This window comes from Falco cherrug, chromosome 4 (assembly GCF_023634085.1).
Source record: "Falco cherrug isolate bFalChe1 chromosome 4, bFalChe1.pri, whole genome shotgun sequence".
NCBI lineage: Eukaryota > Metazoa > Chordata > Aves > Falconiformes > Falconidae > Falco > Falco cherrug.
In genome coordinates this window covers 27325653-27352057 of record NC_073700.1, presented here as the reverse complement: position 1 = coordinate 27352057, position 26405 = coordinate 27325653, and the positions used below count along the sequence as shown (strand labels likewise).

General features: G+C 46.8%; 1 protein-coding gene across 2 annotated transcripts; it reads left to right on the top strand.

The window, feature by feature from the left end:
- The first annotated feature begins 3706 nt into the window (after nt 1-3706).
- On the top strand, nt 3707-12514 carry C1QTNF8 (C1q and TNF related 8). 2 transcript variants are annotated; one of them, XM_027812476.2, is made up of 4 exons: nt 3707-4064; nt 6864-6982; nt 9825-10065; nt 10787-12514. In XM_027812476.2, exons 3-4 carry the CDS (start codon nt 9840-9842, stop codon nt 11332-11334), a joined length of 774 nt encoding a protein of 257 aa, XP_027668277.1. In that variant the 5' UTR covers nt 3707-4064; nt 6864-6982; nt 9825-9839; the 3' UTR covers nt 11335-12514. The 2 variants fall into 2 exon arrangements, with proteins under 2 accessions (XP_027668277.1, XP_027668278.1); XM_027812477.2 differs by lacking the exon at nt 6864-6982.
- Nucleotides 12515-26405: the final 13891 nt, after the last annotated feature.

The following is a 26405-nucleotide window of genomic DNA, read 5'->3' as shown; positions in this document are numbered from 1 at the left end:
GGTGCTCTCACATCTCATCCCTCTTTACATAAGGCAGAGGCTGTTTCCAGAAAAAAAAAAAAAAATAAAATGACCTGGCCAGCACATGCCCCCGTGGACTGGTGAGGGGTTGAAGTGCTGGGGTCTGGGGCAGAGCAGGAGGACTGCAGGGGAGGAATATTTAAACCATCACATTGTGCCCTGAAGTGGGGAAGGGCACTGCAAGAGGACAAAACACACCTTTCCCCTCCTGATGTTCTCAGGACTATCAAAGCGTTGCTTTTCTTTGTCAGTCTTAGTGCAGGAATGATGCAGGAGCTCACGCTGTACAGGGTGCCCATCGCTTTCAACCTCCTCTTCTACAGTGAATGGGAGGCTGCTGCAAAACAGAAAAAGAAAACAGAAAGAAAAAAAAACCCAAACCACCAAACAACCCAAATTCAGAGTCTAAACCTAGTTTTAAATAAAGCCACCCATTTGCTTTTTTCCAAGAGCTGGGCATGACCAAGTGTGTGATTTCAGCTACGATAGTGTGGGCACTAAAATCAAGCACCACTGGTGCAGCGCTGCTCTACCCCGGTGCCGGGAGGTGTGGGGTGTTCAGTGTGCTCTGATCCCCCCACATCTGCTCCCCGCTGGCCCCAGAGACTTGGGCTCAGCAGTCCCTCGGACAAGAGCAAGCTGTGCCGCATCCCACATCACCTCCTGGCTAAGGGCTGACGCTGCCGGCGGGCAGCAGTGTGCCATGCTGGGCTTGGGTCTGTGCCATGAGCACAGGGTCTGTGGCAGCCGCCGGCTTTCCTGAGGGTCACACATGTGGCCAGGACCACTGTGTGCTGCTCAGTAGGTAGGCCAGCCCAGGCAGGACAGGGCTGGGCAGCTTCTCTAGGGTGCCCTCTGCTCAGCCTCCTTCGGAGAGGGTCTCCATGCCTCCCACGCCTCAGAGAGCCTTGTGGCACCCCAGCTGCCGTGAGCCCGGGGAGCCGGTAATTCAGTCCCAGTTATGTGAAACAGTGGCAACTTGCTGTCCAGCCATTTCTGGGTGTCCTGGAAAAATTAGGGCAAAGCACACCCCCAGCAGATAGGCAGTGGTGGGAGAAGACTCTGCAAACACACACTGAGGAAGATTCACCCTTGTGCTTGTGTTTGACCTTCCCTGCCTTTCCTGTTCATAGGATGTGACCCCCAGCACATCCTGCCAGGAATGGTTTGGCATAAGACGTTACCCCCTAAACCTGTGAAGCAGGGAGGGAAAACGGCAGCTGCTCATCACCCTGCTGAGGCTGGCCCCGGACCTGCTCATGCAGAAGCGAGGTGCTTTGCCAAGAAGCATGGAACCGTGGGGGCGACACCTTCCCTTAGCACTGGCCTGTTCCCAGGCGTGTGGCCGTGCACCTGCACCTTCCCCCAGCACCACTGCAGGGGCAGTTTCCATTGCTGCTGCCCTTCAAGACACTTTTGCCACCTTTACAGCTCATGCACAAAAGCCAGAGATTTTATCATGGGTTTGTGTTTTTTTCTCCTTTCTCCTGCCTAAAAAGATGCTGAAATCTCCCAAAGCAAAATTATTTCCATGTGATCCCAGCACTTTCTCTCTTGGCTGGAACGCTTGCTGTGGTTTTGGGGCTGTGGTTTTTTTGATACATTTTTTTTTTTCTATTCACAGATTTTTTGGTCTTCATTTCCATCGTTGTGAGAGGCACCGTGCAATCCGACAGACTGCCTGTGAGTCCTAAGGAAACTAGAGCAGGACAAAAGCACAGGAACCCAGCACAAGTTGATGCAAGCAAAGAAACAAAACAAAAAAAAACCAACAACCCAAACCCTGTTTTTGCAAACAGCCTAGCTGCTGGGTTTCATAAGGAGTCGGCCTGACTTTCAGTGTTTCATTTGGACTCCAGCTAGGAAGCTGCAGCTGCCATCGAGAACTGAAATACCTGGATGAACAGCAGCTTTCATATTATGCATCCTGCTAAGCAACAGCAAGGACAGTAAGAGACAGGGGTTCTGAGTCACAAGGTAAGTTACACGGATCTGAATAAGTTGGGGAAAAAAAATACTATTGCTATAGGGAACAAAGTGTTCCTGCCCTGCAGAGGCAGGTTGCTTGGATGAGTCATAAAGAGAGGTGCTCTGCCCGTGCTGCTTGTCTTGCTTTTTCTGCTTCACTGCAGCAGGCAAAGTAAGTGCAAGGCCAGGTTATTGCTGAGCTGGCTTTAACATGTTCCTGCTAACACTCACCATTCCGTTAACCACCCGCAGCACTCCAGAACAATGCTTTCTCCTAGTCTGATTTTGCACTTAGCTGTGTCTGGGCGGTGGGACGGGGATGGTGCCTGATCTGATGCAGGCTCCTCCGCTGCTGCAAGAGCCCAGGGCAGGAAAGAGCCTTTTCCTGGCATCCTCTGCAGACATGGAAACTTTCAGGGGACTTGGCTTTTCCAGCCTTGCCAAGCAACAGTAGCTGTTTGAAATGTGCTGCTCGCTCCTGAGACGGGGTTTGCAGCGGTGCTGGGACAGGATGGTCCTGCTGCTGCCAGCACCTGTGTCCTGGTGCTCCCACCCACGCTGGTGGGACAGCACCCGCTGCAGGGACACTGCTGCACGCTTTATTTCAGCACACAGACAGCCAGGTTCCCAGAGCAGCTGAGTTAGTAGCGGCAAGTCACGGGAAAGCTGCTTTTCTTCTGGGAAGGGTGAAGAGGGTTGGGTGCCATCCACTTCATCAGGGTGATTTGCTCTGTTGGAGAAGCTGCCCTGGAAATGACTTACTGTAACTCGCCTGTGCCTCAGCATCGCCAGGCTGAATCACCGCCCGGGCTTGCCATGGGGCTGGGAGCGCTTTCTGGGAGCCGCCCAGCCCAGAGCAAGGCTGTTTCAAGGACATTGCAGGCATGTTCCTGGCATCAGAGCTGCAGGCAGGGATGAGGAGGAAAGAGGGAAGAGCTGTTTACTTAGGAACAGGCAAACATCCTTTTTCTCCCTGTCTGCATGAGGTAAGTGTGATAACAGCCCCTGTCACAGACCAGGCAAGGTGGTACCACACGAAGATGCAGGTGCCCACCTGCACGGGACCATTTCCATACAGGCACAGCCTCGCCCTCCACAGCACCTGCAGGGGACTGTGTTAAATCCACAGAGCCCCCCAGGTCTAAGCGTGTACAGGTAATAGGAAGGGATGCTTGCTTGGGATCCTCGTTTCTTCCTACGTCTGGCAGATGAAATCGCAGCTGGATGTAGCACATGGTGACTGCATGGGCTGCTGCTGCTCAGGGACAGCTGCTGCTCAGGGACAGCCTCTCCTGGGACAGAGGAATTAGGGCAATCCACCCTCACTGGAAACAGGCACATGCTAAAAAAGCACCAGAAAATAAACCCCAAACCAAACAATTAGAAATGGAGCTACAAACTTGCTGACCAAATCTTCACCCAGGCCATTCCAAGTAGGGATGCAGCTAACACCCCCCAGCCCCCTCCATAGTTGAATCCTGGCTTTGCCTCCGTCCCTGCCCTGCTCCCATCTTGCAGGGCTGGAAGCGACCCAGCTGTCTCTAGCAGCACGGCCAACTCCTCTCCCGTATCACCCCAGCGCGTTGTATAAACACTGTGGACAAGAGGGCGTTAACATCGGTCATCTGCAAATCACTACAGACAGTGGAAAATTTTAAACCGCGTTGCTTTTTGGGATCCAAATACTCTTGTCTGTGAGCCCTCAGATCACTTCACGGCTGCAGACAGACTCCTGGTGCTCAGCCTAAGTGAGGCATCTCTGTGGCATCGTGTCAGAAAGGCATTGCCCTGTGCTCAGCTCTGGCACCACCGGCAGAGGAGCACCTGAGCTGTCGTGTCTTCATCTTGGAAAATGCACAAGTTCCTTCAGTGTTTTGGGCTTTCTGCAATAAGTTGCTCATGAAGAAATTTTAGATCCTCCTAGGGAAGAAAATAACAAAAATCTGAACAAATCATTTCCCGAGGAAGTCCAGTGTCCAGACAAACCTGGCCCTAACGATGCCTCATTTCCTGCTGCTGGTGATGCAGGGAGCTCTGGAGCAGTGAGGAGGTCGAGGCTTGAAAGAAGACAAAAGGTAAAAAAGCAGAACTGAAATATTTTCCAACTCTGGAATGATGCCGAGGTTTGCGGCCGACACATCCATGTGTTTTCCATCTCTATGGTGCGAGAAAGGTTTTAGTCTTAACGGCCCTCTTGGGTTTTCAGTCAGGACTTGTCGCTAATTAAAATGGGCAGTGACTGGCGTTGTCCTGTCCACTGTGAATTTAAAGCAAAGATAGTCATAGATGTTTTTCCGAGTAAAGCCCTAGGAATAACAGGAAGGAAAACATTAGCAGAAATTTAAAGTGCAGCTCAGGGATCCAAGAGCAATTTTTGCCTCGTGAACTCTCAATATTGCAGCATGTGTGCTCAGCACAGTTACTAGTGGGATTTATTCTTCGAACATCCCTGCAAGGTAAGGACATATTTCCACTGTACCCAGTGGAAACATGGGCTGGGTAAATTAAGGTAGGTCTGTGCCTTTGCCATGACCTAACCTCCCACAGCGGCTGCCCACAGTGCCAATGGACCAGGCAAGGTCTGGCCAACGTCACAAACTCCACATTGCTAACCAAAGGGAAAACCTTTTGGGCCAGCCTCCAGGCTGGCTTGCTTTGCCTTCTTGCTTTATTTTCTCCATGAGCCAAACAAGCAAGCTATTTTTGCAGATACTATGGGGATTTCTTATCATTTCTATTGCCCAGATGTGTTACCCTATATCAAAGTGTTAAAATTCTTCAGGTACACAGAATGATTAAGAAGCTTTGCATGAGCAAATGTGCCTCGTACATAAGCTGTCTACCTTGAGCTATAAGATTAAACTCAATCATGAACCAAAAAAAAAAAAAAAATCAATCAAGATGCTCTCTCCAGCTGTAACAGTGTCAAGAAAATATATTAAATAAGAATTTGCACACAGGAAGAAAGAATCACATAATTTAACTCCCTGAACTAGAACTAACGGTTTCTACCCTTCTCTAGCAAAGGTTCGTGGTATCTCTAAGGTCTTGCTTGGGAGGAATTTGGCTTTAGTGGCAGTCACTGGGAATGCCAGGTGTCACTGGAAAGCCAGCACTTCCCATGCAGGTCATTCATAGCAGGTAAACCATGTGTAAATAAAAAGTTTGATGGATTATATTTAAGTCAGGGTATTTCCAAGGTCAGCTCAGAGGAAAAATACATCATTTAATCCTCTGTTCTGCTTTGGACTGAGCATGGTAGAAAGCAGCATCCCTGGCTTGGGCACTGCATCTTCACCAGCACTGCGGGGCAGCAGCCCTTAAGGGGTTCACATTGCCAGCTCCAGTTAAAGACACACCCCCCCTTTCAAAAGGGTCCAAACAACGGGAGTGTTTGAATTTAATGCAAGGAGACTGGTGTTTTAAATGGCTTTTTCTTCTTGTTTTGGGCCAGGCAGAAATACCTGAAAAAACAATCCCTTTTGGTAATATTTTAATATTGTCTTTTGACGCAGGAATTCAGAGGAGAAGAAAAGGGACAGAAAGAGCAGAGTCTTTTTAAAACCTTAGCTAAAGGATGGTTTCAGTCAAAGAAACCTTTCATTATGTTTAAAGAGGTCTCCAACAGTAACATACAGCCTAATGTTATAACGTACACAACCCCCAGCAATCCTCATCAAAACTCACTGATATGAACTGCCTTTTCATCAGGTTCAGGTGTCTCATTCCATCATTCATAAATTTTCATTTGGTTTGCCAAAAATATTGCCCAAAAGATAGATCTACCCATTTAGCACATGCAGAATTTCCTCCTCAGCATCAGATTAAATTCACACTTATTGCTGGGTTTCATCCTGGTCCCGCTTGCAGAGGCTGGGGGCTGCCTGTGCCTCCTGGCTTTGGAGTGTGGCGGCCTGCAAGTGTTTTGGGAAGAGCAAATAATTTATCTTGAAATTACCTATTGCAACTGAACAGGCTGCACGCTCAGCCCATGGTGAGTTTTCTGCTTCGCAAGCATTATACAGGAAGCATCAGGAGCATCAAAACAATTTACGTTTTTCTACATGTCGCTGCAAGCTTTTCAACTGAAACGTTTCAAACTCATCAGCTGTCAATCAACTGTTTCAAAATGAACCTGAGCTAAAGCAGAGCCAAAGAAACCAAACTAAAAGCAACAGTTTTGCAAGACTGAGGGCTGAGACCATCTTCCTGCCCTCAGGGAAAACATTTACAGACTGCATCGCTTCCAAAGACAGGAGACCAGTTCTCCTCCCAGCCATTAGGATGTCTGTGATCCAGCATCATCTCTGGGGTTCTCTACCAAACTGCAAAACCAAGTTTTCTGAATCGAACCAGTTTGCAATTTGCAGGTTTCCAGCCCAGAAGTCAAAGACAATAATTTATAGTTCCAGATTTAATCTGTTGCTTTCAGGATGCGCCTGTCCATCTCCAGAGAGGTGTCATGAAGGATGACCAAGGAGGAACGTACTCAGTTTTGCAGCCTCAGGGCTCTCAGTGCAGTACTAATGCATCATTTCAGGCACTAACGAGTGTGTCAGATGGCGGTGGGGAGGAGGATGGATGTTCGCCCCATGCAGGGATCTGAATGATGTGTGGAAGAGGCAGTGTCCCAGCCTGGGCGCTGGTGAGTCATGGCCACAGTGGAGCGAAGCCCAGTTTGTTGTTCACTGTCTTCTGAAGAAGATAAACCTGTGCCACCGAAGTAAAATCCATCATCTCCACATTTGACAAAATAAGGTCACAATAATTATCTTTAAGGGAAAAAACATATGGCTAAAGCCAACCTCTTGCTTCACCTCACAGATCTTAAGTTACAAGTTTCATCCTTTTTATATCTATTTTTTTTTTTTAAGGTATTAGATTTGACTTCACTGCTACCACAAGCATTATATTTGCTTCTCCTCTGAAATTTGGCTCAAATCATTCTTTTCTCCAGATTGACACAATCTCGTTCCAAGGAAACCCTTACCAGGTTTGTTCCCTTTCCTGCTGCACATTTGATTTCTCTGGTTTGAGGTTCTCCTTCACCTGACTTCTGGGTTTGTGCTGCGTGTCTTTCAAACATGAACCCACACTGCTGGATCCATCATTCTTTTCTTGCAGTCCTCTTGGGCTCTTTTCTCTCTGCTTTTTTCCTGATTTACATCTTCCCCTGTCCTCTGCCTGTTACGAGCGGACTGTGGATCTGAAAGTCTGTTCAAATGCATCATTACGGTTTCACCTGACCACGGATATCACAACCAAATACATGTCAGGCAATGGAATTGTGTGATGCCATTTAAACAAAACAAAGCTGAAATATGATCTTTTTAAGATTTCTTGAGGGAAAAGACAACATTTGTTTTAAAAACCTTCAGTCACTTTAAATCCTTTTAAATGCCAGGTTGCCGAGCTAACCTCACTGACTGGTGAAGGAAAATGTAGTGGGGAGTGTCAGCTCTAGGATGCCCTGAATTACCTGGATCGTTGCATCATTTGCCCCCTTTTTTTTTTTGTTCCAAATGCTATTTCTAGGTGATAACTTGAGTAACTGTTCTTTCATGAATCACACAAGCAGCCACAAATTCTTCAGTGGGTGCTTGGATTGCTGTGATGTAAAACCTGCACAACCCGAACACTGGGTTTTTTCAGCCAGACTTTTTTTTCCCCTTAACTTCTAAAAATAGGAAAGTCATTCATTTTTGGGACAATAATGGCCTATAAAAAGGTAATTTCTTCATATTTATTAATCCTTTCCCTTCTGCCTGTTATGAATATCCCTCCTAATGAATGCTCTTTCTCCTTCATGAAGGTATTATGAGCAATTATGTCCTCTGGCTTTAATGTTCTGATAATGTAAACACACACCCTATGTTTTATCCCCAGGATATCGATTACCCACACTCCCCAGAAGGGCTAAACAGCTTTCAGTCCCAGAGAGGGTATACTGGCCCCAGGACTCTGAGCAGACACAGGGTCTTCTTTAGACCACCATGTATATGCACAAACATTAATTTCTGCAGAGACCCCAGAAACACTATGCAGACCCCAAATGCCCCCCCTGCAGTGCAAACTTTCTGTTCTGGTGACACACAGGCTGGTTATTTATGACCCCTGCTGTCCATTTAGCCTTGCATTGCTGTTCCTGTTCGGCAGCACAAAGATGGCTTAAGTGGATGAAAATTAAAAAGGTTATCCATTAGATTATGGAAATGAAATTCAGGCCCTGAACGCTGACATAAAAGGAATATTGATCCCTCCTCAGACTTGTACCTAGAATGAGGTACAACAGAAAGATCATTTCAAGTTATGACAGATATGATGAAAGAACTTTCACTGCTGTCAGAAGGAAAGTTAAGTTGCTGCTAATAAGTACTCATCAGGTTTCCAGGGAGCTGGGTTACACCAAGTCATAAAAGGTGTGAATTACAGTTCTTTTGGGGCAGGTAAGAACTAGAAGAAAGCATCTCCCAAGAATGCCAGTACAGCTCAAGTACCTTGCCCCATACTGACACTTTTTTTTTTTTTCCATCTTCTCTCAACTGGTTCATTTTGTGCCCTGTGAAGCCTTTGCAGCGCTCCAAGGCAGGAATCCCTCCCCCTGCAGATGGGACCTGTGTGTTCACTGAGCTATTTCTGAAAGTCAGGACATCCCACCACTATCTTCCTCACCTATTCCAGGAATTAAAGCTGGTAGAAGAGAAGCTGTAATAGCTGTTCCCAGCCCGAGGTCAACAAGAGTCCATCTGACTAATTGGAGTTTGGATAAAGTTCAAAAAGGCATCGGTCCAAAATTTGTCTTCTATGAAACACCTCTGCAATCGGTAGAATGGCACTAATTATCCATGATACAAGGAGGTAGTTGCCTGTCTCCAGCTCTACTCCCTCCCTAGGGAAGAGGCTGATGGGGAGCTACAGAAAACTCACCCCCTTTGCACCACCTGAAACATTTTCCTTCTGTTCCTTTCACCCAGCATTCAGGGCCATTGGAGCTTGCCAGTAGCAGATGAAAATGTAATAGATGATCTCAAAAACTAGTGCTTGTGCACAGCAAATCCAAGTTCAGTCTGTCTGTTGCAGCTATTTGGCTTTCATTCTGTGCGTTGGAAAATAAAAATGGGAAGTGAACACAGAAATTCTGCTAGGAAGAGCACAGGGGTATGGTCAAAGACACAAACTGCCCAGCAAAGTCACCTTGAAAAGAGGTCGCCAGCAAGAGGCTGCGAGAGACTAGCTAAATAGACAAATGTTAAATAGACAAATGCTAAATAGACAGATCCTTTTGATTTCTTTTAGTTTCATTTCCCTTCAGGTTTTTCCTCAAAAAAAAAAATCCAGTTTAGGCTCTATATATTTAAATCAAGTTTCATTTTCTGCATCTGATTTTGACTTTTTCAGGATGGCAATGCAATAAAACCAGCAGAGCCAGCGCTTTGTGTCTTTTACCCAGCACCTTTTGCAATGGCTGTTCCAACAGCAGCCAGGCAGCAAATGTGCCTTGGGCAGAGCTTGCTATGACAGCTATAAGAATCTCAGCCTTAGCTGCCCATCTCAACAGGTTTGGGATTTTTTTATTATTATTTTTATTTTGTTTACCTGGTGCCTCTTGTCAGATATTTCAGCTGTGGGTAATGAGACAGGGATTGCCTTTTCCGTTGCTTGTAAGCAGTACACAGTGGGGCACCCTTCCTACCTGGAGCCTCCCAATGCCACTACAAGATAAGCTAATAATTAATCAGAAGAAATGCACCTCGTGGTAACATTAACAGATGGCCCATCAGAAGCTCCGATTTGAATCACCATGTTAATCATTTCTATTCCTTTGCTCGGTCCAGCTGGCTCCGCTGAAGATGAGTGCTGTGCTTCTCCTGCTCGTGGTGTCCACCATGAACGTCAGTGCCCTGCTGGAAAAGGGTCAGCCGAGGCGAGAAGCACGGCGCCTCTCGTGCGTGCGATGCTGCGGGCCTTCAGAGCAGCCCACCTCCATCATCTCCTCACGGTACACAAGGATGAGCAGCGACCCTGCCTATTCGGTACCCAAAGTCCAGCCCACTATAGATATCACCATCCTCAAAGGTGGGTAAAGCTGACTACAGTGGTAATATCCTTTACCTGACTTGCTCACCCTCATTTTGCAAGCTGTGCTCCTCCCTACACCGAGAAACTCATCCATCTTATATTGACCATAAGAGAAGGTCAAGGGGTGCCAAGGCACGGGCTATATGTGCGTGCAAGTGAGAAGAGTAGGCAAAAATCTCTAATCCATCAAAAAGCAGAATCACTGGGAGCTCAGGTTAGGTCACACTAAAAACCAGATGCAAATGTTATCACAGAACTACTAAATGGAAGAGTTAGAAACTGGGAAAGATGCTCACTCACTTTTTCCATTGCACATTTGTCTCGGCCAGGCAGGCAAACAAAAGTTAACTGTGTAATACCGATGTGCCAGGAGTCCCGTGAGTTGGGGTACACAGAACAAACCCAACCTCCTCCCCCAGGTCCAAATTCAACCTCAGCAAAATGAGTAACCTCTGCACCGAGGGGCTGGGCTTACGCATGCTGGAGTCACATAACGGGGCTGGTCCAGCTGTGGAACTCCACAGCTGGACACGGATCATCGGCACCAAAGGCTCAGTGAGGCCAAGCTTTCAGCTGGCATTTGCATCATTTGAGGATGAGGAAGGTGCCACTACCTGACCAATGCCTCCAGACCCCTGTACTGGTAAATCAGAGCTGTCTCCAGCAGGATGTGCCCGCAGCTTGGCCTTCACATGCTTGTTTTTCTTTACACTTGCAGGTGAAAAGGGTGAAATGGGAGAGAAAGGGTACCCCGGGCCAGTTGGGAAGGAAGGAGAAAGAGGGCTTCGTGGCTTCAATGGACGGAAGGGACAGAAGGGCCAACCTGGCCCACAAGGCCATTCCTGCAAGCAGCTGTACGCTGCCTTCTCTGTGGGTCGGAGAAAACCCCTTCACAGCTCAGACTACTTCCAGCATGTCACTTTTGACATAGAGTTCGTGAACCTCTACAAGCACTTCAACATGTTCTCGGGGAAGTTCTTCTGCTATGTGGCAGGGATCTACTACTTCAGCCTCAACGTCCACACCTGGAACTTCAAGGAGACCTACCTGCACTTGATGAAGAACGAGAAGGAGGTGGCCATCCTCTATGCCCAGCCCAGCGATAGGAGCATCATGCAGAGCCAGAGTCTGATGCTGGACCTGCAGGAGGGAGAGGAGGTCTGGGTGAGGCTGTTCAAGCGGGAGCGAGAAAACGCCATCTACAGTGAGGAGTCTGATGTTTATATCATCTTCAACGGCCATTTAATCAAGCCAGCCATAGAGTAGCCATTTGTCAGCTTTAGGCTCAAAGCTTTGGTAGATACATTAGTGTCTCCCCTCTTAGAAACGCATATGTCTAGTTCCACTTGGAACGGTTACAGGCCTCCTGGCCTGCTGACAGGGCGGTCTGTCCATGCCAAGGAGACCTGTGTGGGTGGAGGTGACTGTTTCAAGGCGATGCAAGCTACACAAGCGCTGAGAAGGCTTCAGCCCCTATGTGCCCTGGAGAAGACACATGCAGGAGGCCCTAGTTCTTCAGCCCTGTATAAATCCCCAGTAAGATCCCTAAAAAGTTTGCCAAGCCAGTAGCAAAAATGTAATTTCTTTGCTCTGCTTTAGAGAATACATTTCAATTACATCTGAGGATCGTCTTCAGATGCCAGTTATCTGGGTGCTCATTAAGGAATATCATTACCTCTATACCACCACTTGGGTATCTGTGCAGGGTGCAATATTGCTAATCAGAGCCCACACTCCCCAGCGTCAGGTCTGCTCCACTCAGGTAGGCAACAATGCACCAGTGTTAAGAACAATATTTTGCACAGGACATTTACTCTAAATCACATTTTTTGTTCCATTTCATATATTATCGCATTCTGCAAGCATAATACTAGAATTAGATAAGTAATAGCACATCAGTCTGGCCAAGCTTTTTCAGAGGCACATAGTTTCAAGCAAAGCTGTAGCCACATGCTATAATTTTGCTAGACCGTACTGCTAGCAATACTCACACCAGCACATCCACCACGGCTGGGAATGTGCGTATTGCCCATTTTAAGGAAAATGGTGAGCCCTGCCTTAGGATCCAATTTGAGTGCTCATTGCCAAGCTGGAATTTGAGGCCATGTTCATGTCTGATAATTACCACCTTAATAGCACCCTCATTTCTGGAAAGTGCAGAACACTGGAAACTAAAAAGGTGCTTTACTGCAGTGATATTTTAGGGGATTTGGTTTCTTTTTTCCTAAAACGTTATTGACGTAACAGGGGAAAGGTACATGCAGCAGCAAGAAACATCATTTCCCCCAGTTCCCTCTTACCCATTCCCCCAGTCTGTTTGCATCCCCAGCCATTTGTATGAAGGATGCATGGAAAGCTCTCGCTAGGCAAACCGCTTCACTGCTGTACCTCGCCTTTCCACAGCTGTTTGGAAAAGTAGCTGAAATAAAGATATTGCTTGAGTACACTTGCTTTGAGTGTCCTGGTTTTGTTTTGTATTTTTTTTCTCCATATCCTTTGTCACAGTGCAGGGCTAAATGCACTAGACCAAACATCCATTCCATGTAACGGTCTTGGGTGGCAATTGTAGTTACTTTAACACCAAAGGACTCCAGAAACCAGACTGACACCAACTCCTCTCTTTGCAGGCTAGTAAACAGCCATCATCAAGTATGAGGATGGAGAGAGAGGGGTTAATGACACCTTGCTGCAAAATAAGTACCAAATCTTTCAGATCTCACAATCTTTGTGAAGATAGGAACTTTTAAGAACCTATCTGCCAAGTAAATGCATGATGAAAATGGGTCTACAAGCCCTGAAACATGTCTGCTCCTGCTTCCTTCATAGCCTGCAACCCTGGAAGGGAAAAGTGGGAAACTTGTCTAGCTTTAAAAAACACTCCCAAGGGCATTTAATGCAGATCCTCCACCGACCTGCTCTCAGCTGCCCCGGCTGCTTGGGTCAGGCCATTGCACAGCATTTCCACCTCACCCTCCTTCTAAAAAAGCTTCTTAATCATCTGTTCCCACCAGGGTGATGGTAAAAGCCCTGATGGCTGCATTGCTTGTTTGCAGATACCACTTAGTGCTGAGAGCACCAACAGGGAGACACAAGCCCTGAGCAAACACACATGCCAGCAGCAGCCTTCCCACTGCACCGGACCCAGGACATTTGCAGACTCTTCCCCAGCCATGTCCCAGCTGTGAGAGCCACAAAAATCTTTTTTCCTCTCTTTTGTCCTTAATCCTAATCATCCCCCACTCAGACCTAGATTTTGCAGCTACAGAAAGTCATACTCTGGGTGCAGGGTACCGCTGGCCAAGGACCTCATGAGATTCCTGCAGGGGAGCAGGGATGCTGCACTAGGGCTGATGCGGCTGCAGGGCTGCCCACCATTCCTCACACATCAAGCAGTTTCACCACAGGTTCAGCTCACTCCCACCTGCAGTTCACTGCATTGAGTGTAATTAAAAAGAAAAGAAGGATCCAGCTGGAGTTATTGACAGTGCTTAATCCAGCACTGGGAAAAAAAACGCACCCAGAATGTGTTTATGTTCAATCCACACTGGTTTTGGAAAAGTTACTTTCTACTAGGAAGCAAGAAAAAAACCCATCCATCCATATCACTAGATAGGCACATCTCCATAACACCTGGACACACAGTTAGAGATAGTCTGGTTATCAAAGCAATAGGACACACTCAAAATGCTCATGACTGATACGCCAGTGGCATCAGCAGGTAAATCATTAAAGCCACATTGGTTTCAGGTGCAAAATAGCTTTTCAAATAATAAAAAAATGTTGTCAGGTTGCATTCATTATTCAAATTAGTCATTTATAGCATAAAAGAACCATAAGTCTCAACTGACCAAGTTCTTTGGGGAAAAAAATAGAAATATCTAAACAGCTTAATATACAAAGACATTCCTATTGCCACATTTTGAATGCATCCATCAGTTTTTTCCAACTTCAAGAGCTGGGACAATCATCCCTCTTTAGAGAAGTTTAACGAGCCAAATCCAAAGCACAAATATTTGAGATCTGCTCATCAGCATACAGGCAGCCTGCCAGGGTCTCTCTTATAGGAACAGAATTTTAAACCCTTTTTCCCCAGGAATACGTGGCTTGGAAGTTAAACTTTGAAAAAAGCTAAGTTCTCTTTTGAAGAGAAGAAAGTGTGTGTGTGTGAGGGTGGGGGGATTAATTGCTGATATCTAAATGAAAAGGAAGAAAACAATTGTATTTGTTTTTCCAAATATTTCCCAAAAGCAGTATTTTTATTTCATGGTTTGAAATAAATTGAGGGTCTGTCAGCAACTTTTTTTCCAAATCCTTCAGTGAACAGTATCACACAAATGACAAAACTGCCTCAGCTGCCATAAATTCCCGGAGTTTATTAATAAATATTAGTTCTCCTGTAGGTCCCCCTCACCCCAGGATCCTTGGGGGAGATGAAACGCCCACAAAACAAGACAAATAAGGGAAGTAAAGGAACCTGTTGAGATCATATACAGGGAACTATAAATGGAGAACAGGACCTTTCTATACAAACAGAAATATTATGGAAAACACCAGATGCAAAGCATCTACCCCCAACAATCTCTTTTGATTGGCACAGGGAGATTAAAACAGGCTGTAAGACAACATACCTTTTGTCTTCTGACTGCAGATCTGAGATTTACACTTACTAGTCCAAAATTTGGGAACAGGGAAGAGGTAAATGTATCTAACATCCTCTCCTTTGTTTCTTTGGCATCAGAGCCCCAGAAGAGCACCTCAGAAGGTGACAGTGTGCTGGGACAGCACATGTCCTTGTGCCAGGAGGGTGATGAATGGAAGAGAGCAAGGAAGTGACCTGCCCATATCCACTGGGGGTAGAGCAAGGTTTATACTCAATACAAGGAAAAAAAGTACTTCAGGTAAAAGGAGAATCAGACTGCAAGTGGCTGCAGCATGAAAGACAAGCTCTCCATCCCAGGAAGCCTTTGATGGCATCTTAGGATCTGCCAGGAGCAATAAAGGCAGTTCTGCTTAGAGTGGAGGAATGCACCACATCACACACAGCCCCTTTAACCTTCCTTTTCCTGCATGTATAAGTTTCATCTTCTTTTTCACTGATAAAAACTTGAAAAAGCTACAAGACATAGCTCCCAATAACCCCCCCCTACAAAAAAGCTGAGCCAGGCTTGCTTTTACATTCCTCTCCATGTGCCTCAGCTGCAGTTTCAGCATCACAAATCCCCATATAAGAAAACTCACAGCTCATGGATCACAGGGATCTATCTGCCCCATTGAGACCTCTGCTTAAGGCTGTTTCACAACTTCCCCATGTGCTTTCGCTACCCTTCCTGACACAACTGTGCTAAATGAAGCATTGTGTTAGGACTTGCAAGGTGTCTGCAGAGCTCTTACTTTGCTATGTAAATGCCCTATCACTTAGTTTTGCTCTGCAGATATAAAACTGGGGAGAACATCCTTGCACTTACAGACTTAGCCTAAAACCACTACTTCCTGAAGTTCAAACACCGTAACACCCAAATTTTAACAGTCTGACCCTATTTTCCCTAGAAGCTCAAAAATAGCACACTTCCTTTCCCTTTTTTTAATCTCCTTCCTTCTTCTCCACCTTTCTTCTCCTACAGCAGCTGATGTGCAGGTGCTCCATCTCCTCTTTATATGCAGAAGCAGCAAATGACTTAGAGCCCACCTGTGTCTGCCTTCCCAGGCTGAGGGGCTATATAAGGCAGCAGGAAAGGCAAGGGAGCCTCTGGGACTTGCTGGAGAGGTGAGTGTTATGTAGGTTTTTGTGAGTCACTTTAGAGAAATCATAGGTGGTGCTTTTTCTCTTAGGATTTACTGGAGTGTTACAGAAGGCAGTATATTTCATAGCACACTAAGTACCTTTATGTTTTTTCTGTTGCTTGTGCTGAGCATGAGAGAGTCATTACAAGAATCTGTTGCTGGTCCTACAGTTTCTTTGCTGACCTAGCAGACCTTGCTCTTAAAGAATGTAGTGCCTTTTTGTGTAGTCTTTTAATAACACTAACTAATGCAGGCAGACTCTCTTGGAAGAGGTGTTATAGGGCTTGTAACTCTGGCTGTAGCAAACAAGCAGTGTTCAGGTTAGTGGCTCTTACAGTGCTGTTGCAGCTCCTTATTCTGGCAGAGCTAGGGACTGGGCTGGTGCTTAGTGCTCTTGATGCCAAATGGCATCAAGGAAACTAAAACCTCTGTGTGCTCCCTGTTTTTTTCCTAATTATTCATGCTTCCTTACTTGTAGCCAAACCCTGCTGCTCTGTACAGTCAGTCTTTTCTAAGTTGATTAAACTTCTAAATTCATTCATTGACTCATTGAGGCTATTCTGGTGAGCTGCAAGGCAAAAATCATGTCTTCTAGGAAAGCCCTTATAGCACTTTCTAATTCTCAGTAAAGAGTGCAGCAGGTGATGATTAGGTCTTCATCTTGCTGTAGGTTTAGTAGTGAATCTGAAGCACAAGTAATTGCTTTGCTTGCACTGCTATGATGATAATGAGCAGTCAAAGCCAGGTGAGAAGAGGACCTGGGAGGACTGATGCTGTCCCCTGAGCTAACCTGTATGCTCTCCTGCTCGCTGTGTGCTTGTGCTGCCCTGGGGAGGGGATGGGCTCATCCTGGTGCTGCTCCCTGCTTTGCAGCAGCTCTCTGAGCCAGGATGAGGGCTGCAAAAGCTTCAATCTTGCTTGGTGCTCAGTGTTAGCTGTGCCCTTCAGAGGCAGCCCAATTCCCTGATTCAATTCAGCCTGTAGCAGTAAGCCACCCCTTAGTAACTGCTGAAATCACAAGTCTCTTCTGGCTGACCATAAGCTTAGGAAGGGCTGTGAGCTAATATGAAGTGGGCTTTTCCCAGCCAAACGAGACTGGGGAAAAGCCCTATTCTGCCAATTGTCTCTCAAAATGTTAAATTTCCTTAAAGTCTAGCTCTGTGTGGTTTTTTGTCTGTAAATAGTCAGAATGGGACCTGACAGCAAACATGCTGCTTCTCCCCAGCAGCAGTCCAGTGTTGCTCCCATGGTGGGCATGCAGTATTTGGGAGGGCTGTGCTGTGAGCCTGTCCAGGCACAAAGCAGTTTGCTCTGAGGATGTGCTGGACACTTTCAGCATTCTGATGACTCTCCTCATCCTTTTTGAAACCTCTCTTTGGATAACCATGTCTTAAAAGCAATGGTCATGTGAAAACTAAAACCTGAAAAGTTCTTCCTGAGCGCATGTATGGTGTGGTGTGAGTTGCAGGTGTGTGGCACCTCTGATACTCAGTGCTTACCTCTCAGCTGCTCGGTGGATTAGCTGATATTGCAAACAGGTGTTGCCATGCCTTGCTGCATCCTGCCTGCTCTGCTCATGGTGTCCACCTCCCTCTGTTATGGGGGTGCTACAACCTGTTGTATCCAACAGATGCTGCATTCCCCTCTTGCAGCATTTTTGGGGAGTAAGGGGGCTGTTTCTGCTGAGGTTTCATCCCTCCTAGCTTTCTGGAAGGACTGTTCCCTGTCGGTCAGGGTAAGGACAAAAAGGAACCTTTGCCTTCAGCATACTGTTTTTTCCTCTCAATAAGGAAACTTACATTTTACAACAGGAACAGGCAGATAACATCAGTGCAGATAAGGAAACCAGGCAACAAATAAAGCTAATGGGTTGCGTTTGGATGAGGTGAATGGAACTTAATGATTCTAGTAAGAACCTAGTCACTAACAAAGATCTAAAGCAGGAGATAGAATAGGAAAGTGTTAAAACAAATAGAAACCGATTAAAAGCCAGGGAACAATGTGTAGCTAAAAGGTTGGAGACTTTGGCCTGCACATGCTATGAGGGCATCACCTGCTTCCCTCGCCTCTGCTTGGGGGGAGGTTGGGAATGGCATTTCCCAAACCTTTGGGCTGTGCCTGCAGATGGAACAGCAGGGGTGTCCCAGGACAGGCAGGGGAGCCCACATACACCCCCAGGGGATGCTGAGGGAGAGGTGGGGAGCAGTGTGTGGGGGTATGTGTGTCCCTTTTCTTGCCCTGCACAGTGTACTGTGGCTGTCCCTGCCAAAGCCTGGTGATGCCACTTTCTCCTCGTACATTCTCATTTTCCATGGTGCTTTTCACTTCCATGGCAAAGTCCAAGCAGCAGCACCTGGAAACAACAAATCTGTGTGCTCTCTCTGGTAGTTCGCCCTTCTTGGCTCCTCAGCACCTTTTCTTTGCCTAATTTTGTGAGATTTTATGTGCTTTCTGCCTAACTGGGCCTTAAGGTAGAAGACCCTGGGTAAAAGAGCTCACACACTGTGACTACAGCAATGTGGGACTGATCTCATGGGGAAAGCTCAGAGCTGGTGGTTTGTGGCCTCCCAATGCTGGATTTGGCCACATGTGGGCAGAGCTCTGTCTCCTCTGCCAGCACTAGCTGCAGCTTGGGGACTGGCAAGCGGGGAGGATGAGCTGGTGGTGACGGCGCTGTGGTGATGAAGGCTCTGCTTCCCCTCTCCCCAGCCAACGGATGTTTTCTTGACAGCAGCTGCGCTTCATGCTCCAGCCAAAAGCTGCTGCAGAGGATCTGGGCACCCTGACAATTGCTGCCATACGTTGGGCATGACAACCTAATGCTATTTGCAACTCCTTTCTTCCAGGGAAAATTGCATTAAAGCCAACTCACAAAGAAATCTCTTCCTCCCTTGCTCTCAGAGGGAGCAGGCACCTCTTTGCTGGTTCGGGGTCCTGAATGCTGCAGTGTGAGCAAGTGGCAGATTTCCTGCCTTTAGCACAGAAAAGCCTTTTCAGGAGCGAAACTTTTGTTGCAGGAAACAGAGGAATTGCTACTGCATTTGGTTTTTTGCTAATGCAAAATGCCAGCACTGCATGGCAGCTGAGCAGCTGCCTGTGTGCAGCCAGGGAATGGCGCTGCCCTGTCTCCAAGCAGGAAAGAATGCAGATCAATTACTCCTCAAGGTCATTGCTCTCTCTGTTCCTCTGCCTGTGCTTTTCATCCCCTTTAATGTAGAATTCTGACTTTCCCGTTGATTGAAAAGGCATCTGTACAGTGAAGTCTCAATCACACTGTTGTGTAGCTCTTGGATGGCAAGTCCAGACAAGTGTTAGCATCTAGGAAATAAAACAGTGTCTGCCTGCTTTTTGGGGGTCTGCCACACTTGTTTGTAGTGCCTGAATCCTGTTGATAGGAATTTCTCTGAAATGGCCTGGGTGGGAGTCCCCACTGCTTTTGCTTTCCTGGGTAAAATCAAGGGGAGCAAAGTGCCTAAAGTGCTTTGGAAGGCAGGAAAATGGCAAGACTTGCAAACTCTAGTAAAAATGCACAACTGTGAATCAGCACAGGTTCTGGCCCTGAAACCTGCTCCCATCTGCAGGAAATGCTCTGTGGAGCCAGACCCAGAACAGGTACTAAGCAGGACACTGGTCTCAGCTGTGCTATTGCAGTGTCACCTGTGTCCCTCAGACCATGTGCTGATGGCAACTGCTCCCCGGGTGGAGAAATGAGCTGACAGCAGTGTAATGCTGCTGTGGTGATGCTTGCTGTGTGCAAGACTTGTCATCTGCTCTTTTTAAGATCTATCAAAATATAAAAGGGAACCGCTGGGATAGGGGATGTGGATGCCAGCTCCCCCTTGCTTGCTCCTGCCGTGTTTTCTGTGCCTGTTTAGCAGCAGTGCTGCATGCCTTGGCTTTATTATACATTGCAGAGAGAAAATGAGCCTTGCTGCTGTTCTGGGAATGGAAATACAGGGCTGGGAGGAGTATGTAATGCAAGAAACATGAAAAAACCTACCAGGCCCATTTAATTTGGGATGCTACAGCCACCACGTTGAGTCACAGAGGTTTCTTGCACAACCTTAGCTCTAACAGTGGACATGACTTTAGTTGCTCTCCACCATGCTAAACCAGGGGCACTTAAAACAGACCCAAGCAGCTGATGTATTAGATCTCATTAAGAAACAGAAGAGCTTAGTGTGCTGAAGAGCCAAAGTGAAAGTGAACTGGGGCTAAGAAAAGGTACTGGTGTAGTCAGGGTGTTGGCAAGGTCTCCTCCCCAGCCCTGCTCCCATTTGTGAAGGCTGAAGAAACAGCTGGGGCAGGTGACACAGCTAAAATGTTTGGAAAAGTTATGACTCTACCTGGTAGAATCCCCTGTTGTTCCCCTAGCTATACCCTTGTTACCAGGCTGAAGTAAAATCAAGCAGATGGATAACTAGGACCTGACCTGAATGCATGGAGCCTGGGCTGTAGAGCTGGCACTGCCTGTACCGATCAGACCTGGCCCGTTATTGGAGATGAGTCAAGTTATCGTGTCCTGGGGATTTCAGGTATTTAGTGACAGGTTTCCTAATGGTTTGCATGTTAGCAAATGTTCAATCATCAGTGTCTCTGGTGTGGCTGGATTTCATGCTCAGTATCTCCCAGTGCCTGGATGTTTTACCTTGGATGATTCTGAAGTGGAGCAAATAGCATTTATTTGGTATATTAACCTCATCTAATTGAGTCTCTCTGCTCATTAAGAATAGCAGTTACAATTTCTCAGCCATAAAACCACTAACCACATTTGCTTAATTACTGGCAATGTCATTTGTTAGGGGCTTTGGGGAAAAAAGCAGTGGGTGTTCAGAGCTGACAGATACCACATACTCTGTCAAGCTGAAAAACTCCTTCCCCAGCAAGGTGGTGGGCAAAGCCGCTTGCCCGCTTCATATCGCCCACCACGCTCTTCTGCCTGTGCAGAGCGATTCAGCCTCTTGGCACCCACTGCCTTCACTGGGAACCAGACAGCTGCAGGTCAATCCACAGCACCTCAGGCCAATCCTGTGATGGGCAGGATAAGTGCTGACTGGGCGATCTGTCCCTAGAATCAGCAGTGGCACAGACATCCCTCTGGTTTTGCTGTGGCTTGTTCACCTGGGGCAGGAGCTGTGGCTCAGCATGCCCTGGACTGCTCCTCTGGCATGGGGGCAAAGGAGCTGTGACAATGCCATAGGCAGAACCTGTCGTGCTCGGAATTCCTGTGCTGGCACATGGCCTCTCTCAGCTAAAACAGTGACAAGGAAAATACTGGACGCTTTTTTAATTAGGTTGCATTTGTCAGAAGTAGAATGGCTCTGTAAGTCAAGCATTAGGTCTTTAAAATGCAAAAAGAGCTGTGGCACTCGGTATAAAATGCCCCAAATGCTTTCAGGTCCACGCTGAAGAATACTCAGTTCAAAGCTCAGCTCCACTTCTATATCCTGGCTACCTCAGGTCAGAAATGTGATGCATCTTGTGTAAGATTTTACAGCTGTTGAAGAAATCCAAATAGAAATTGGTGACATGGATTTATTCTACTTAAATGGCACTTTGCTGTGCTGATTCCTGTCTGGAGTAGTCAGGCACATGCACTCCAAAAAATAAAATATTTGCAAGGCTGAGATGTGAGGCCCATCAGACCTCTGTCTGTCACCTGGCACTAGATAAAATATTGTTCCAACACGATTTATGAGTTGAATAGGATCCTGCTTTTATTTAAGCTAATTGCAGGATTCAGTGCTCTCTGCCTGGGATCTGTTTTGGATCCTCAGGAAGTGTCCTGTAATCTCCTAGCCACAGCTGCTGGCTTGCAGCCTCAGCTGCTTGCTGAGCAAAAGGAGTTTGTGTGTTTGCATTTGTAACCAACAAAAACAGCACCGCTTTCTGTGCCACGTGGCTCATGTGCAGTAAGTCCTGATGCAAACAACTACTTGAAAAGGGCCCTTAGAGGATTTCGGGTGCAACAGCGCATCGCAAGCTGAGGAGCAAAGGGATGCTTCCCCAGCTTTGCGCTGCAGGAAGAGTTTCTTTCAGGATCCTTGAGCCTGCTGTGATAGTTACTCACTGGAAATGGCACTTGCTAAACTGTCAAGTGCCAGAAATTTGTGCTTTTCTTTCCCTCTGAAATTCAGTTTGACTGGAAGAGTATCAGTGACAGCCTGTGTGTGCAAGCTCCTACTGTGCTTCTCACCTTGGCGCTTACCTTCACTAGAACTTAGACACTAAAACTCACTGTAATTGCTATCACTATTAAGACTCAGACCTGTGGTGCAGCCAGGCAAGACAAAATATCCCAGCTGAAATAATGCCTTTGACACAAAAGAGGCTATGTGGATTTATTGGCGAAAATACCAAAAGATAGTGTCTGAACTGGAGCATTCACAGCAGTCTGTGCCTCCCCTTCCACTTGGCTGAGCCCAGCTGACTGCGGAGCAGGTTATTCCCAGTGCTGAGCTGAGCCCAAGCGAGAAGTCCAGGTGTGTGCTGAGCTGTCCCCAGCCTGGCTAATCTATGTGACATCAAGAAATCAGTGCAGAGCAATTCTTAACTACATTTTGCAGAACCCTTTCCTTTCTGGTTTTGTCATGCTAAAAATTAATGTAGCTTGTACCTGCTGAGAGATGCCCCCATGCGCTTTCTGTGCACCTGAAGCCCATCCCTGGACCAGCAGCACCCTCCAGGCTGGGCCAGCTGAGCTGCCACAGCACCCAGTGCCCAGCATGGCTTGGGTGACACATACACACCCCAAGACACAGGTGAAGGTCAACTGCATAGTCTGCTCTGTCTCAGTCAGATGGAATTTAGCCAGCTCTGCTATGTGTCATATGCATCTCACTTTTTTAATGATTTACCATGATCTTCCTCAAGCTAAGACCTCCCCAGTCCAGACCGAACAGGAGAGTTGGCGATGCATGGTCAAAAATCTTGAGAATATTGTATTTTTTTATCTTGGTGTGCAGGATATGCTGTGCTTTGAAATTTTTCAGCTTTTTAATTAGATGATTAGAATCAGCCTCAGCTTTCAAGTTGCACCTTTTAAAGGCTGAGGAGGGAGCATGGTTGGAAGAGGGGGAAACAGCTTTGTGTATGGGCTTTTCATACAGTTCCATTTTCCACACTTTTTTTGTGCTTTCTGGAAATTGTGAATGCTCTTTGCTAAGTGCATCTCTAACAATGCTGGCTCCTGCTCACTGAACAATATGGAGGTGTTTTGATATCCTATTGGAAAATTTCTCAGTGGATTCACAAAGGATGAAATCCACCCCCGTGCAGCCAGCCAGCATCAGGTCTGTCACTGTGAGACATAAGTGGTTCATAGACTTTACTCCGGCCTCTTGCACAGCAGGGAATTTCACCTACATGAACTGCCCGGAGTGATTTGAGACTAAATTCCTGCTGGTTTTAGCTGGTATCTATCATATCGGCTACCAGCACTGCAGAACCTGGTCAAGGATCCCAGACCAGGAGGGAGGGTTGATGTTACCCTGCCACTAAACTTAACCATTTCAGGGTGCAGGAACCCCCTATTCACATTGCTTGGCTTGGTCTGTATGTTCCAGCTCAGCTCCACTTCTATATCCTGGCTACTTCAGGTCAGAAATGTGATGCATCTTGTGTAAGATTTTACAGGTGTTGGAGAAATCCAAATAGAAATTGGTGACATGGATTTATTCTACTTAAATGGCACTTTGCTGTGCTGATTCCTGTCTGGAGTAGTCAGGCACGTGCACTCCAAAAAATAAAATATTTGCAAGGCTGAGATGTGAGGCCCATTAGACCTCTGTCTGTCACCTGGCATATGGGACTGGGTTCACACATGTGGCTACAGAAAGCGAACACAGCCTGTGGTGTGAGGCTTCACCGTGGTGCAAACAGGAAAGCAGAATGCTCGCATTAATTCTGGAAGCTGCACAATTAGCTCCCCCAGCCCACGGGAGCTACTGTCATCACATCTCTTCAGAGCCAACATTTCTCCTCGTGACATGACACTGCTCCGCCGTGTGCTACCTGTCTCTGCTGTGCCGGTTAGAAGCAGCAGGTTTGCAGAGAAGTCGGGGTGCGACACGCATGATCCCCCCTGTTGTGCGGAGCTGCTGCAGCCCCGAGGTGCTGGTGATGGCCGTGCCTCACGTGTCAGCCTGAGGTGCTAGGCAGAGCCCATGCAACACATCATGTTATTAATTTGAGTCCATATGTGTCCATTGATCCCACTCCTTATTGCTTTGTGGTGGCTACAGGTTCACAGGCTAGATATCATGGCCAAGCACAGTCTGAAAGGTGCTGTCTGCCAGAGGGATGGTGAACTTGGATGATGGACCTAGACCTCTGAAGCCTTGGACATTTTACATGGTGTTGCTAAGAGCCCTGCATCTCCACCCTGGTTTTGTTTGTGCTTTCTGGGCATGCTGTATACTCCCCACGCAGGGACACAACACATTTCAAATTCCAAGAAGACAAGACGATGTTATTCTGGGAAAAGCCAGGAAGGCATAATTAATTAAGACCTTGAGCTGGAAAATTTTGGTTGCTTTTTTTCTCCAGGTTCTCCACAGAAAGACACGGTGGGACTTGCCCCTGGTGCACTGGGAGGGGAAGCCCAAAATCTCCTTCTGGAGTTCCAAGACAAGGAAGCAGGCACTCTGGACCAGTGATGGCTGCACACCTGGACCTCCCATCCAAACACCTTTACTTGCACAAGGAATATGAAACCTGGGTGCAACAGTTTGCACCTCAGGCTGCCTGGCAGAGGGACATCCTAACCGTATGAAGAGGTACAGTGAAACACTTGTCCCTGATGGCAATTCCAAGACCACAGCCGTGCTACATGTCCAGGGCTGTGCTGTCCGTACATTCACAGCACGGAGGCTTGTTGAGTCAAACTCAGATGCAGCCTGATCTGTTGGCCTCACATCACCAGAGGGCAGAACTGTACATCCCCTGTAGCACCCAATTCTTTCAAGGGCTCTTGCTTTTCCATTCCCATGTTGGGAAAAACCAGAATAGTACAGCAACTCTGAAAGTTCATCCTAGGAGACGGAGAGTAGGCTAAGGGAACAGGACACATCTGATGTTTAGGATAACTTGTTGCTCGAGGTCAGAAAGCTGGATTGAGAGCTTAAAGGCTCAATATAGAGAAGGTAAGAGAGCAAGGAGAGAAACCTTTCACCTTTCGTGACTTTTCAGGGAAAGATGAAGAGATATAGAGGATTAAGTGTTACGAGATTACAGCACTAAAGAGCGAGAGAACACAGAAACCCCAGAGCATCATCCATCTCATAGCAACAAGGCTGGATTTAGATGGAATTATTCAAACAATACAAAAATGTGCAGGAATAGATGTGACATGAAGACAAAGTGCAGGCTGGGGTGACCAACTAAGACATTTCAGGTAACTGAGATGGTGGAGCTGGATAAGCCATTCTGGGAACAAACCACAGAAGTATAAAATGAGCAACTTTTCCTTCCTTTCTGGTTGCAGAAGGTAACAGGCAGTTAGGAGGACCAGGGGAACGGCACTGATTGCACATTAGCATGGCCTCACTATTTTGAAGAATGCTGCTGCACGCCTCAAGGCTGTGCCAGGACCGTGCATCGTAGGAAACATTTGGATCCCAGTGCTGACCCAGTCCCTGGGGCCAGCAGCATGCAGAGCCTCAGGGAGCAGAGATGTGGGTTTGCCAGATGGGCTCTTAGGATGGTGTTAGTCCCAGGGAGGTTTGCATTAAGGTGCTCATGAGCAATATTGATTTTGGAAGTTAGACTACATTTAGCTGCAATTCAAAGAGGGAAGGAGTAAAAATACCATCCCAGGCTCTGCTCTTACTCCTGTGTAAATCCATTGGTCTGTGGATATATTCCTGCCTCAGGCTCTGATTCGGGTATGTGGCTGGGGATTGCAACCCTTAGAGAGCCACCAGAGAGTGAGCCTGATGCCAGTGCAGTCAGTTGTGACCCTACTGAAACCCAGAAGTCACCGGTGAAGCACATTAATCCCACGCCACTCCTGACCCCTCTGAGATACCCACCTGGGAGCTGCCGTTTGGAACTGCTGTGTTCGGCAAATGCCACTTGTGCAAACTGAGTATGTGACTTTTCCCTTTCACTTACATTTTTATTGCAATAAAAAGCCATATGCCTAAGAAAGATACTCCTTTATCCCAGCTGTTGCTTGTTTTACTTTTCCACACATACTCCAGCAAAGCACTTCGGTGTCCAGCAGTTGAAAAATCCATTTATTGAGACTTCTGCATAAATCTTAATGAATATTCCTAACTGGGGATTTAAACAGAAGTGGAAAAAAAAATACATTTTGCAATTTGTGAAGGTCAGATAGACACAGGCCAAGGCTTCCCTGACCTTCATGCATGTTTGGGTTTTTGTTTTCAGTAGTGCAGCTGAAGAGCTAACATTAGTAATACTTCAATGAATCAAAGGGTTGGCTAAGAAAGGAGTATTTAAAGCTGAATAGGAAGTTTTAATTTGAAAAATTGTCTGTCGGGGTATTAATAATGTCAGCCAATCCCTCAGGCTTGGTGACTGGATTTGAGATG